This window comes from Serinus canaria, chromosome 1, assembly GCF_022539315.1.
Source record: "Serinus canaria isolate serCan28SL12 chromosome 1, serCan2020, whole genome shotgun sequence".
NCBI classification, from domain to species: Eukaryota; Metazoa; Chordata; class Aves; order Passeriformes; family Fringillidae; genus Serinus; species Serinus canaria.
In genome coordinates this window covers 40,882,457-40,897,347 of record NC_066313.1, presented here as the reverse complement: position 1 = coordinate 40,897,347, position 14,891 = coordinate 40,882,457, and the positions used below count along the sequence as shown (strand labels likewise).

The 14,891-nt window shown below is 38.0% G+C and overlaps 1 protein-coding gene across 3 annotated transcripts in view; it reads right to left on the bottom strand.

Annotated features, from left to right (window-relative positions):
- Nucleotides 1–14,891, bottom strand: part of GRIA4 (glutamate ionotropic receptor AMPA type subunit 4) — a 215,708-nt gene that overhangs the window by 30,188 nt on the left and 170,629 nt on the right. For all 3 annotated transcript variants that reach the window (XM_009102785.4, XM_050978843.1, XM_018908441.3), the window contains exon 13: nucleotides 12,444–12,691. In XM_009102785.4, coding sequence (XP_009101033.1) covers nucleotides 12,444–12,691 — 248 coding nt within the window. The remainder of the gene's footprint in view (nucleotides 1–12,443; nucleotides 12,692–14,891) is intronic.

Below are 14,891 nucleotides of genomic sequence, written 5' to 3'. Positions count from 1 at the left end.
CACAAAACATGTGGTCATAGACCACAGACTGTTTCAGAAACCATTAGCTAAAGGTCCAGTTTCCCAATTTTCAGTGTTTTTCTTTCCAGATCAGTTTCTCTGGCCCAAGACACTGAGAAATCCACCACTGTGTTTATCCTGACGCACACACCTCCATGGATTTAAAATAATTATAGAAACATCTGGAGTGGGAATGGGCTTCAAATAGCCACAGCACAATAAACACTATGCTATTAATCTTCACTATTCCTCTGAGGCTGATGGGCAATTGTCATTACCCTCAATTTGCAAAGGTGAATCTGAAGTACAGATCTCTTCCAAGACTCCCAGGAAATCTGGGCAGGGTCATTAACTAAGCTCACCGGTATGACATGACTTCAGGCAATCAAACTTCATTTCTTCTCAGAAATCTGTGTCTTTTCAGGCAACCATTCATAGAGAATTTGTCTTTCTGGTTTCCCAGAGATAGACTAAGCCTAAACTTCCTTGTGTATTTCCTTGATTCAGTCTTTGACCACAACATACTCCTAATTTTTCCTGCCAAAAGTGGGAGACAGCCAACCTGAGTGGCCTGATTTTCATAACAAACTCTTCCACATTTTGACCCATTCAGGAGCCCCAAAAAACATCCATGCTGTCAATCACTCAGCAGCTAAATAAAGCTGCTTAGGAAGTTAACTGCTCCTTTTTCCCTGGAGAAGAGGTATGAAGCACTGTCACTTGCTTCACTGACTTCAAATTCTCTCACTCTATTTTGTTTTTCCAGCAAGAAAATTTTATTCAGATGGGAATGATCTGCTTGACATTTAATTAACAGAAATTGTAGCTAAAGCCTAGTGGTCAGGAGAAGACCTTCTACCATGCAGGAAACATAAACATCACTTTCCATAAGCTACTACAACTTTCCAAATACTCCTGTAGCTCCAGGAGATTCAATGTGATGAAGGTATCCTTATCATAGCTGTAATTTTCAAAATAGGATCATAGCACAGTGCAGTCTGGAAAGCACCTAAGGAGTTGTCTGGTTGAACCTCCTGCTCCTACAAGGGTCAGTCCTGAGGTCAGACCAAACTGCTCAGGGCTCCAACCAGTCCCGTTTTGTACACTTCCAAGGATGAAGCCTGCACAGCCTTTCTGGGCAGAGTGTCACTGTCAGACTGCCCTCAGGCAGTCAGGGGAAATGGTTCCCCCCTACATCCAGTCTGAACTTCTCCCCTTTCATTTTATGTTCTTTGTCACTGACCTTCCCGTCCTTCACTGCTGTGAAGAGTCTGGCTCTGTATCCTCGAAGAACCCCCAAAAAACACTCTGGGCTGCTCCTAAGATGCCCCAAAACCATCTCTGCTCCAGGCCAAACAAGTCCAGCTATCCCAGACTCTCTTCATCAGAGCAGGTCCAGATCCATATGCAGCTCTATCTTGATCATCTTCCATGAAATATGTTCAATTTATTGATGTTTTTCTTAAGTGAGGAGGCCAAAAAAAAAAAGGGATGTTGTGTTCTAGATGCAGTCTGAATGTTTGCAATTATTTTATCTAATGCAACAGTATCTTCTCTTGTGGCCTACAAATTGGATGAACTAAAAGCACTCTAATTGGAAACTGCTTTGGATAATTGCCCACTATCTAAAAGAGATGCCAAAAATAGCAGCCTGCTTATTTAACTGTGACAGGGAAAAAATCCTAAATCCTCAAGAAACTGTGATGACTTTCTGTTCACTTTCAACTATACTTACATAGACTGAGTTTGCATTATTTAAACTGAAAACTCAAAGCTAATTGTCAAGTGTTCATGAGGTTTTAAACCAAAAAATATTATCAGCAGGTATAGAATATAATCAGAATAGTATCATATCCTGATTAAAACCTGAGGAGCAGGATCCTAGTAAATGCAGAGCATCTGAATGTGGGTGAGTCTCCTAGCTTTGGATAGAAGGCATTTTCTTTTTATTTAAAAGCAATAAGGAAATGAGCATCCTCCTAAAACCTGTCTCTTCATATTTTGTGTTGCAAGCAGTAAAAGGTAAAATTTTGAATTTTAAGGTTTCTTGTGGAAACCTTAAAATTCAAAATTTTGCTTGAAAATTTAAAAATCTGAAGAATTGTCTAGTAATGTTTACATTAAGGCATATGAAATATGGTCAATTTGGGTTTTCTAGAAAAAGCTGAGATTTTCTGTCAGAAATGACTAGATCCCATTAATTTTTCTGTAGGCTGAATAGTTTTAAGATCCAAAACAGACCTTAACCACACAAAACTCATAGCATAAAATGTGTGAAATCAGGTGCCTGGATCCATCCAAAGAATCCAAACATCTAATTCTACATATAAAAGCCTCTTAAAGACATAGCTACAAATCCCGGGCACACTAAATGGAACCATACCAGCAACAGATTGGAAAGAGCCTGATGTGTAATTATGTTCAGAGAAAGCTGCACATATTCTGGAGGTAACAGATGGGCTGCCAGATGTTGGGGCTGCTCTCACCAGCAGGCCTCATTCATCCCCACTGCTAGTAATGGAAGATCTGGAAGCTAGCAAGGGATCTGGATCTTCCTGCACAGAGATTCTATTCTTGAACAAGACAGGAGAAAAAAAAAAACAACTAAAAAAGCTCTATTTTTTTTGCATGCTGGAGGCAGATTATTATTTTCATGTCTTCTTTTAGAGTAGAAAGGAGTACCTGCAGTGTAACAATAAAATAGGTCTCTGCATCAGGTCAGGCTTGGATCCCTTTTATCCAGTTGACTTTTGGCTTTAAAAAACTGCAGGGAAAATTTTAGTCAAATTTTGACTACAGAAAACTGCCAATCCTGACAAAAACTGTTAAAAGAGAGTCACAACAAAAGAATACACAGCATTGTTTGCATAATGTGATTTGCTAAAAGATATAGTTAAATAGGAGCTAAATCCTTTTTCAGGCTTGATTTAAGCTTTTTGAAGTGACTTGGTTGGAATAGGAAGCAGAGGAAGGAAAGCAGAAAACGGGAGTAAGGCATCGAGTTATAGAAGTGAAGAGACTTGAGCTGAGGATAACTAGAAATAGTTGAGAAAAAGAGCTCAAGTTTTAATTCCACCTCCTACCACACACAAAGCAGACCAGTTAAGAGGAAAAAATTATTGATCAACCACCAGTCATTATTTTATCAAACAATATTTTAAACTTGTACTACTCAGTGAGATACACATATGGCCATTTTATTTGCAACCTGAGCTCCTTGGGAACATTCTGATGATGGGAAAGAGTTGCATTTTAGAGCTGTTGTGTCAAGACACACAGTAGCTTAAATTATACATTAAGACTTCTGAATCTTGTTTTGTGCTGTCAACACCTTTCTACCTTTCATGCTGGGATGTTCAGTCCATAATGCCTACTCTGTCACACGTTGTGCCAGTCTGAGATACTGTTCTCAGCTCAAAGCAACCACAAGAAAGAAAACAAACTTTTCTCCCTACTTTTGCTTGGAGATTTCTCACCAGAATCAAGGCTGCACAAAGACTAAATGGCCATTTTATGTCTCTTGGACTCCATCTTGCACTTACTGTCAATTGGAAGCGGGCAGTTTTGCAACTATCACACAGATTAATTGCAAACTGTTTTTCAGGTGCTATTTGTACCCCAAATGTCATTTCCACAGAGAGGTATTGTTACGAGCTGCTGAGATGCTTTTCAGCAGCCTGCTCCTTGCTTCACTCTACCTACAATTTACCTGAACAATTATTATCTTAGTGGGATAGGCCTTTAGGTTGTCAGGAACTGTACCATCAACTTCAAAGGGCAGTTCCTGGGACTTGACACCTCAACAGCCAGAGACTTGTAATAAAAAGAAAAGAGAGAAATAATAATGAGCAGCATTGTTAAAATATAAAGGGCTGCATCTTGCCCTCTGCTGAGATGCTTTACAAGGGATTGGGGAAATGGCAGGGAAAAGGGCAGGAGGAAATTATTTCTGAAGTGGCAAGAGGCAGCGTTTATTTCTCAGGGGATCTATAGACTGGAAACAACCATAACCTTTTGTATCCCACTGGCATACAGTGGGGATTAATGCTTATCAAAGGTTTGTAAAAGTCCAGAAAATCAGTAGGACGTGTGCACAGCAATGGTATCAGTATTTTTGAGACATTCTGGCCTTTGCTGGTAGTCTGAGGAAAGTTCATTGGTTATACTTGAATATAAGCCCCTCTTAACCTATCAGAGAATTCAACAGCCTGACAAATTTCATTTGGATAGATTTGTTATTGTGAAGCTCCTATCCTGTTTGTATTCAAACAATTCTGAAACAGATAAGCAAGAAAAAAACTCTTTGTTGCCTTGATTTCTTTCTGACTGTAGAAAACAAGCCTGTTATTGAACTTTTCCTGGTGCTTACTACCTCAGACTGGCCCAATGCTTCTGTAAGACAGTAAAGAAATTCTCAGTAATCACTACATATCAGAATGAGAAATCTCTTGTATAAATAGCTTGTAAAAATATTTTTTTAAAAAGCCTCCTTGTGCTTTCAAGCAAACACTAAAGCAGAAGATACAGAATGGTTGCTTCAGCTTTTACACTGATTATACTGCTAATTTAAAAATACCCATTGCCACTGAAATGTTTAGATAAAAAAAAAACAAAACCAAAACCAACCTTTCTATGAAATAGTTTTACTGCTGTTTCCATGCTCTGTTCTTTCACTCCTGCTCAGAAACACTTCATTTCACAACTTTTCTCACTAAAATGCTAAGACTTTGCTAGGAGTAAGGAGCAGGATGATACTAGCAGAGAGGCACCAGAACCTGACAGTGTGACCAAGATGGGAACTAAGCTTCTTGGAAGAGCTTTGCCTTCCATCAGTTGCTTCTACTGTTATTTGCAGTGCAGGAAAACAGAAATGGCAGCAGAACAAATTCCTGTGACTTTTGATTTCTCCTCCAAACCACAGAAAGCTTTGTTCAATTATGAATCATCCTTGAAGTCTGCGAGTGAAAACTTCCTGCTAGTGACAATGAAGAAAGAGGCTCTGTGAGGCAAGGCAGGTCAGAGATGGCTCTTTGAAGTACTTGAAAGATAGAGTGATTTTTTTATCCCCCAGGTCAGAGAAAATTCAGCAAGTGCATCATGGCATTAATGACTTGTTTTCTTTCAAAGAGACAAGTATCAGAAATTATCTCAATAGCAATGCTCTTCACTGCCATTTGGTGACTTAAATCAGAATTATTACAATTTCCTTCCTCTATAAGTAAAAATTGCAAGAATGGGCAAAACTCTTTAAAGTAGAAGATTTTGCCTCAATACATTTGCTTGTACATCTTGCAGTGAATCTTATTAGTCATCATAAAATTTTCTCTTATTTTTACTGCCCTATTTTTGCACAGGGAAGGCCCTTATCTTGATTGAAAATTATGAAATTAATCCAACAGGCATCACTGGGGAACAGAGCAAGCTGGGATTCAAATCTCTGTTCCCAAGGCTTTATATTTACTTTTCAAATAGATGCTCTGTTTTTTAGACAGAAATAAGCCAGGTAACCAAAATTAAGCATACCTCCCAGGCTCAGCTGAAAGAACAGCTTGCTAACATTCACTGTCAGGTTCTCTTCACTGATCTTCTTTTGACCCCTGACTTTTATATTCCTTTCTAAGCATTGGCCCGTTCTCTGCCTTTTTACCTAGTAAGTGTTATTTTCAGTTGATAGAAAACCCAACAAGCTCTGAAGGATCTGACCTGCTTGAGAAATATCTCAGCTATAGGCTTTGACACTGAATGGTAATGATGTGGTAATTCAAGCCTTGTTATGCCTACAGTGAAGAGAAAAATATTATGCAAAGTCATACAGTATGATCTACACCATCAGTCAAACAGGATAAGGTTTATATATGTATAAAATGCTATAGATCACCTTCTAGTTTTCATATAATTTTTATCAAATAAAGAAATGACCCTGGAAAATTTGGCTAAGCTGACAAAAATCCTGTTCTTTCAAGTATCAACAGACTACCCCTTAACTATGGAGGGGTTTTTGCTTTCTCCAGTGTCCCTTGCTTCAAAAATGTAGAGGTCAAACTCAGTATTTTCACATCACTCATTTTAATCATCAAACCTGAATTATTCACCAGTTTTTTCTATATCTTCTCTGCACTGTATATAAATGACATCAGTTTTGAGGTCCTATAGTGCTTTGCTGAAACAGCTCTATGAATACCTCACTGATTAAGGGCAAGACCTGCATTCTGGCAGGACAAGGGGAATGTGAAAAAAATCAAACCTGCTTCCTCTGCATCTCTCCTCACTGTGATGGTTGCTTGTCTTCAGAATGATCTGGGGAGGCCTTTATGTGCCAGTGGTGCCGACCAGAAGGCAGCTAACCAGCAAAAGAATTACCAATTCTTCTCTCTGAAATGCCAGAATATGCTCAGAGGCACATGGGCCTCAGATGCTATCAGGATGACCCAACCATACATTACCTTTTCCTATTTTGGTACCTTTCTAGAAACTGGAACATGCCATTGAGTGAAGAATGCAGCCCAGATGCACAGAAACACCAAGATAGAATAGTTATATCAACAATATTGGTTAAAAAAAAATTTAAAAATCTATAGACCTGTGAAAACTGAACAATATAGGGTATACTGAAGAGTGGTCTAGGGAAATGCTTCCTTTATGATACAACACAGTTTGTACAAGGAAGCTTTATTGAAGGGAAAAGTGTATTTTTCCAAAGATTAATGGTTTTCTGCACTACAAAACCATTGAAAAACAGCAGTGGAAGAAGTCCTCTGTAGTAAACAAATGTTGACAGTGTAAAAAAAATTGTGTGGCCAACTCAAATATTTTTCCTAGTTCTTCTCTTACTCAGAGGAAGTCTGTGCATATCATACCTATCCTTTTGTACACACAAATCCAATCTTCTAGAAAGCATAAGAAACCAGAGCATGCAAGAAGTCTGGGAGGAAACGTTTTTACCTGTCCTTACAGTTCACTCCTGCATAATGATCTGATGCTTTTCCTACAGAGCCTGGTGGGAATTACCAGCTCAATGACCTACAAATCCAGGGTAAAATGAGAACTGGTGTATATCAGAATAATATATTAAGTTCACAATAAACAGCTTTTGCAGTGAATGATGAGCTGGGAATTCCTTCCACAATAAGCTCCTTATAGTCTGGTCTACAAAAACATGGAGGACAACATTTGATAAAAAATTTAATAGCCCCACTGGAAGAAACCATGCTATCATAATGTTATTTTTCAGGTCAATGAAAAAAAGAAAAGGAAATATCTTACCATAAAAAAAAGGGGGGGAATATTCCATCCTATGTTATGTCTGCCAAAATTTTGTATGAATGAGCATGCATTACTAAAATAAGTTTTCTTCCAACACTAGATTTCTAACATTTCTATCATACTAGATAGATCTGTGAAAAGCAAAGGTAACTGCCAGCTGTAGTACCAGATTGAAATGAAGCAATGCAAGAATGGCAGTTTTAGAGATTCACCTCAGGAAAACAAGAAGATGAAGTCACTGAGATCAAGATGGTAGATTACAGAGCCCATGCACACAAAGACTCCCCTCATAACAGGTCTTTATCTTATTCCCACAGATTCTTTTTTCTTCAAGAAAAATGTCCTTCCACCACAGATCACTCACTCTAGGGTAAATCTCTTTAAGGTATTGCACATTACATTATATAACACAGGAGAATCCATGCACTGTTGACAGGACTGTTTGGATGCCTTTTGCACCCCAAACAATCTTCAGAGAGCTCCTCCCTTGCAGGGGAGGGAAACTAAAATCTCTAGCTTCACTTGCATCACACTTTTTTTTCCACATAAGTTGCTAAAATGGTGGCAAAGTTACATCTGCAACGCTAGCATCCCTGGTGCACCGCCCACACTGCACACCTTATGTTAAACACGGCAAAAAATGGATAAATCGCCAAGAGTCAGTACATGTCACAAGATGTCACACTGCAAAAACCAGCAGATATCACCAGGTAGACCTTTTAGCCTTCCTCTCCAGAACTTAAAGAATTCTCCCTAAAGTCAAACTGAGTTAATCCTTTACTACAGAAAAAGAATAGACACTTGATTAATGGAATACAGAATCCCAGGTTCATATATATATATAAACATTAACTGTAATTCCAATAGCAGGAACGTATTGGAGCTCTGGATTTCATGAGGCTGGTGAACAAATATCACCAATCTCTAAAACACATTGATGCATCTATTCAAAGTTTTTCTATTATTTGTCTAAATCTAATCCTGTCATTCTCATCTGCCTGGGATCAAAGTGTCTCACCAGACACTAAGGACCTTGCAGGTTTCAGTCATCCATGATGCATACTTTTGGCTACAGGACAGGACAAATGTCCTTAGTTGAAACAGTAAGAGAATAAATGATAACAACTCATTTTTTAGCCCAACCTGTCATTTCCCTTTACATAAAACAGCTTCAAGGTACAAAAAGCTGAAAAAGCTTTTAGCGTACTTTTGAGAAAATATTGCCCTTAACTCCTTTATCATTACCTCTTAGGGTGGAGAACTCTTTCATGTTCTTCACTATTCAAACTTGTTTATGATGCCTACATATCTAAAACAGAAAAGCAGAGGCATGCAAGGCACAGGGCTTGAGTAGTACAAGATCTCCAGGTGTTGCCCTCTAATAACACAGTTACTGCAAGTGGCAAGGCAGACGACCCAGGGGTGATCCACAAGGGCCAGAAGTCTGGCCACAAGGACATCTTCTAGTGACAGCACTTTTACAGAGGTAGGTCTTGCTAAGCAGACAAGCAGCACTCTCTTAACCACCTTTGAAGAAAAAAACTCATTAATTCACACTGAGTACCACACAGTGGCTTTGGAAGGATACCTACCGTTGTAGGAGGAGAAACAGTAAGAACAGTTGGGTAGTGCCATGAGAGAAACTCAATCTTTGTTGTGATGAGAGCCTTTGCCCTCAATCCCACATTCCTTCTCAAACAAGTCAGTCTTTTACAACATCATATAGAAATGAATACCACTGAAAAGGAAGGAAGGAAGGAGACACACATGATGTGTGATGTGGTACTGCCCATTGGGCATAAAAGAAACACACATCAGGTATTTCCCATTCTCCTCCATTCAGTGATATGCATTAATTGTAATACTGCACCAGCACTGAGAATAAATCATTCCAATTAGCCAATAGGTACTGGTTGAACACTGCAGGAGTGTAGCATGAAACCCAACAAGGAAGAGTTTTGCATTAAAATCCACTACCCTGCTCATGTCTACGGTCATGAGCAACAGAGAGACCAGTCCTTGGATCTCTCTGACCAGTGGATTTCCTCTGCATGAACCAAGTGATGGGTATGTGCTCTGTAATGAACATGAGCCCAGTGATGTGATGGCAGGGAACCATCCCTAATCCTGTGCTACAGGAAGAACCACTTTCTGTCAGTTAGATGTGTGAAAATATATGATCTGGTTCTCCATAGACTCGCATCAATTTTTTTTCAGATGCTACTATATTTTCAGGGAAAAAACTCCTGATTTTTATCATTGTAAGTAGGAGGAGGATTAAGACTAAAATACTTCTAACGGAATAGGTGTTCAAACAGTTCAGTGATTAATTTGATATGAATAATTCATTTGGAAAATTTGTTTTTTTTCCCTTGTCCTGAACAAACCAAAGATAGCATTTGAATGTTTAAATTTTATATGCTATTTGCAATTATTTGTGAACTACATCAAGTAATTTGTGGTCTACATATAACTCAAATAGGAAATTAGGATTATTAAATAAAACAGAATTTACAATTCCCATATCAAATTATGTCTTCTGACTAATTTATGTAATGAGCTCAGCTAGCCTGCCCTTCATGGATTTCAAGCTGCATGTTCAATATTTGCAATTATCTGTGCAGACAGCAGTTACATAAGTCATCTGATCAGTGACAGAAACACTACCATGTGGGATGCAGTCAAAATAGCAAAAGCAGCATATTCTAAATCTTAAAAAATTCAGAAAATACTGAAACATGCAGATAGAATTTACAGCTGACTCTTTTCTGTTCAAAAACAGGGGGAGGAAGCTTTTCCCCTCTTCTGTAAGTGCTACTCTCCATAGATGTACATGAAAGAGGTGGTACAAATGTGAGGTATTGCTTGTTCTTTATTTTTATCCAGAACATTAAGTGTGTTGCTTAATGTTTTTAGTAGGTAAGCAGCACTGATGGTTTGTCACTGGGGCTGGAGAGGGAATGGGGTGCAGCAGGAGAACAAGCAGCTTAGCACATGTGAAAGAAAGGCTCAGGAAAGGCATGGACATGGACAGCCAGTCGAGACAGCTTGAAAGAAGATTTGGTCTAATTTTCAAGTCCGGTAGGATTTCCCCTATTCTGGTTTTTGAAACATGTTTGAAGGTAGGATGTGAAAAATGACATGGTTTTGATCACATCACCCTAATGATAGCTGCTGACCCCCAGTTAGACAAAACTGTGGCCTCACTGAAGTGTTTGGGAGCTTGGTCTTTAGCTGGGATATAACCAGGAATTCACACTGGATCCTTACAGTCGTGGCTGTGCTCTTCCTCTCTGCTCTTATTAGTTTTACTAGGCCCTCTTACTTCTAACTGCTTTATGTCTCATCCCCATTACTCCTAGGTACTTTTCTCTAGCCAACTGAACAAACCTGAAATGAGCCCAAATTTGACACGAATCAACTTCCACAGGCTATCAGTGCTCATTATAACAGGCTGTCTCTTGTTGGTATTGAATACTCTGCAGAAGAAAGGGAAAGGGACTAAAGAACACCATAAAGCACACTTAAAGCAAAGAGCCCGCTGCTAGGACATATATGACAGCAGCCAAAGTGCTCCTAAAAGGTATGTCCTAGCTTTGACTCAGTAAAGCATGACTGTCAGCAATGGGCATTTCCTTACTACCCTAAACTGCAGTGCTGACTACCACTTTGAGGTTGTCTGAAACAATGAAAATGAGATTAATTAATTTATCATAAATATAAAAAAAACCCCAAGTGTTTTGAAAATATGCCCAAATAATAGAGCAGCCTCTCTTATTAGCACTGCCTTCTACCTTTCACTACTCTATGAGTGCTGAACGTGTTTTTCTATAGAATTAACATTTTTATTGTCATTTTCCCTCTCTCACCTCCTTAATGTTCTCTTACTGCTTTGTTCAGCAGTGAAGGTTGCAATATTTAAATCTGATAGGTACTGAATGTTAAGGACCAAAAATTCATATTCACTGAAATAGCCTGATTTCCCCCTGCACATACAAATCTTTTTTTGCTGTGGATGGAAATGATTCTAATGATATTCCTTTCACTGTCCCTGTAATTCAGTTACAGCTACTGATATTTGTGGCATTGTGTTCAGGTTAAACTGATGAGTTATGAGTGAGTCTAGTTATCTGCATAGTGGTAATGATGTCTCCTCTGCAGTCACAGATGTAGACAAATAGGTCCTTAGTTACCTCATCCACAGACATGTAGCTCCACCTGCACTTGCAACTCTTCCCTTACATCTACCTCCTCCCCTTTGTTTCACATTGTAATCCCTTCCCATGAGCACAAATGTGAGAAATGGGGTGCAGAGCACTCTGTGGACCATTCCCTTTCCCCCACCCATGTGCACCTTATCACTGTCAGACTCCCTTCCACTGCTAGTTCCTCTTTTGTTTTGAAGACAATTGGCAAATCTACACTGGAAAATACAAGTTTTGTTTGTGTTAAACATTAAAGAAACAGAATGGTAAATTTTAACACACGGCTGACTTTTGTCCCCTGACAATTTAAATGAAATGCAAATGATGTTCTGCCTGTGAACCAAAAACTCTCCTACTTTGCTGAATGCATCTGATACCATGAGAAAGAAAATAAGGGTGAGTTTGAAGGCAGTACTGAAATGAGTAATGCTAGAAACACAAACATTTTTTCTAAGTAAGAAGGTGCTTTAGTAAAAAAGTACTTTAATGAAGTTGCTTTATTGAAGGACTAATTACCTCCAAGTGATTACATTTGAAAAAAGATGCTACAAGCAGCTTCTTACTCAGAAATTAGTAGCCGAGATCAATAAACAAAACATGTAATGTAGGCATAATTTTGATGCAGATACTGATGTAGATAATGTAAGGATAATACTGCTATAAAGGGTTCAATTCTGTGAAAAAGGCTGATGAAATAGAATAACCAGTGTTAATTCTATTGAGGCTGACTTCAAGTAGCTAGTGTTCAACCAGTTTGGTTTTTATATGGCCTTGAAACATATGCCAACTATAGCTGCTCAATCCATATTGCAATTAGAAATGGTTACCTTTGTTGATCAAAGAAAAAATGAAATGGAAGAAAATAAAAATAACATACCATGTTCACACACAAAACAAAAAGAGCTATATCAGGGACATCAGGGAAGGTGGAATACTATAACAACACATTTTATATTGTTATACTATTCCACCCACCTTAATGGAGAACCCTTCGGTGTGGCTACGCCATAGCCTTTGGAATCCAGATTTCCTCCCACTTTCATGGTGTCACATGGCTTTCGCTGCTCAATGTATTCATTCATGGTGGACTCCAGCAGGAAGGCAAACTTGCCCTTGGATTTGCGGACGCGAGCTACTCCCTCTGCAGTAGTCCTAGTGAACACTGATGGCTCAGCTGATTTCATGTAGGTCCACATCTTTTCGTACACTGCTATTTTTGATCTCTGGAGAAAATCAAACACAAGTTAGAACAAAAGAATGTTGCAACGTTTCAAAATGGCACGGCTCAGATAAAATCAATCATACTTCATTTTTCAGACATTTGGGGTTGGGAAAATCTTGGAGAAGGTTTTATCTGAATTCCATTGTTTTAAAAGAGACAAGAAAGAAAATTATCAATACTGTAGTAGCAGATACTATTTTTGAGTTTGGCTACCCTCTGGCAGTCAAAAAAGAAACCTGCAAAGCTGAATTTTCTGTTAGATAGAGGAAGTTCACACAGTCAATGTGTTTTAGGGAATGATATAGGAAATAGATGCCCGCAATGAGCTTGTATTCTTAAGAGAAACAGTAAAATAACCTCCCCATAAATACTCAGCTGAATTTTAAATCATTTCTCTAACACCCACTTTTTCTACCATCAAAACCACAATAGCTTAAGTAAGCTTCTGCTTTCATGATTCAGAGTTCAGATCTATATTCAGAGATGCTGTACAATATTTGAAGACATGGATCACAGTAAAAGATGGAAACAGCATGTTGGAGCAAATATTAAAGGAAGTAAAATGCTGTAAGCATCTTTCTAAAAGAATCAGGTATGATTTTAGAACTGCAGTATCAGTGGATTTTTTTAAAGACTCTCATCCTGCCAATAACTGAGTAAGAAATATACTTTCTCAAGGAATGCACAAGAATTCATGGCTTAGAGCGCATTAGTTGGAAATTTTCCTGTCTGAGAATGCATGGAGTAACTGCAGGTAAATACTTAAGCAAAAATAAAACTTCTTCATAAAAAAATTAAAGCAAATAAAAAATTTCACTAAAAGAAAGGAAGGAAATGCTGTCAGGCTGAGAAGTTTCCCATGCTCATTAGATTCACTCAACAACTTCTTGGCTTCCTCCAGCAATAGGAATACATACATGTAAACCAGCAGTGTGTCAGCTGAACACTACACACTGTTTTTATAATAACAGATGGCACTTGTCTTCCCCTATGTATGCTGCAAAAAGGACTTTTAAACCTAATGCTCAAGTCAGCTTTTATTTGAGTCAAGAGGAGTTTCTAGCTAAGCAAGATTTGGTTTATGAGCCTGCTCCTACACTGTGCAGAGCACTCCAGGAAAATATTCATTAGTTTAAAGCCCCAAAATAAAGGGCCTTAGATTTTTTAAACAAATACTAAATCCTATAATCTTAGTATTATATAAATTAAAATTGGCTTTAAGAAGCCTGGAACTGAGCCTTTTTTCATATCTGAGAGTAATTTCCCTGAAGCACTTCTTTTTACCAATTACTTAATGACTGTACTATTACTTAGAAAATAATTTGTTAGGGACCTAAGTCTATCCTGAAAACAAGTGGCATTTAACTAAAACTGTTCAATAAAAATGCCATATAGCAGAACATCATAAATTATGCTTTCCTTTTTTAGTTTGTCTGTATCCATAATTTTATCGCTCTGTCAAATATAATAACATTTGAATCAACAACAGCTGTGTATGTCCATAATTACATCCTGACTTGTTACCCTTTCTTTTCACTGTAGTCACAGCTATTTTACATTTACATAATGGTGGCTGGGAGCAGAGCATAAACTAAGCCACCAATGCATCCTTTTTGCTTTACACTGATGTAATTACATGGATTTAAATTTACAGAAAGAAAAAAATGAAAGAGAGTAGTAATAAATCAGTCATAATTTCAAGAGTATTTTCTTGCCTTTGTCTGCCTTCACTTCCAAACATTTCTCTCATCTTAACATCCATTACATCTATTTCTTTATAAAGTAACCATATAATAGGTCACTTTAATTTATAACTTTATGCAGTACATAAAACTGCTTGATTAGTAACAGGAAACACTGCCCTACATCAATTGAAAAAGGCTGCATTTAATTTTTTTTCCTTTTAGAATCTAGTCTCCTTTGCCTATGAAAATAGAAAAGTATGGAAAGTCCAGCAAGGTATCTGCTCTCTAACATTTTCTTCTCCCAACCTTTCATTTATTTGCATTCAATTTCTACATGTCAACTCAGAATGAAAATTGAAGAGTGAGCTAACAAATATTTTTTATTATCATATGAGAAAACATTGCAGCTTTCTCTGCAGTCGGCCAAGCTGGGATAATTTTAATTTTGGGCTTTTCTGAGTAGAACTGCTAAAACTAACTACTTTCCCTCTTGAGCAGTCTGCCTGGAAAATACAA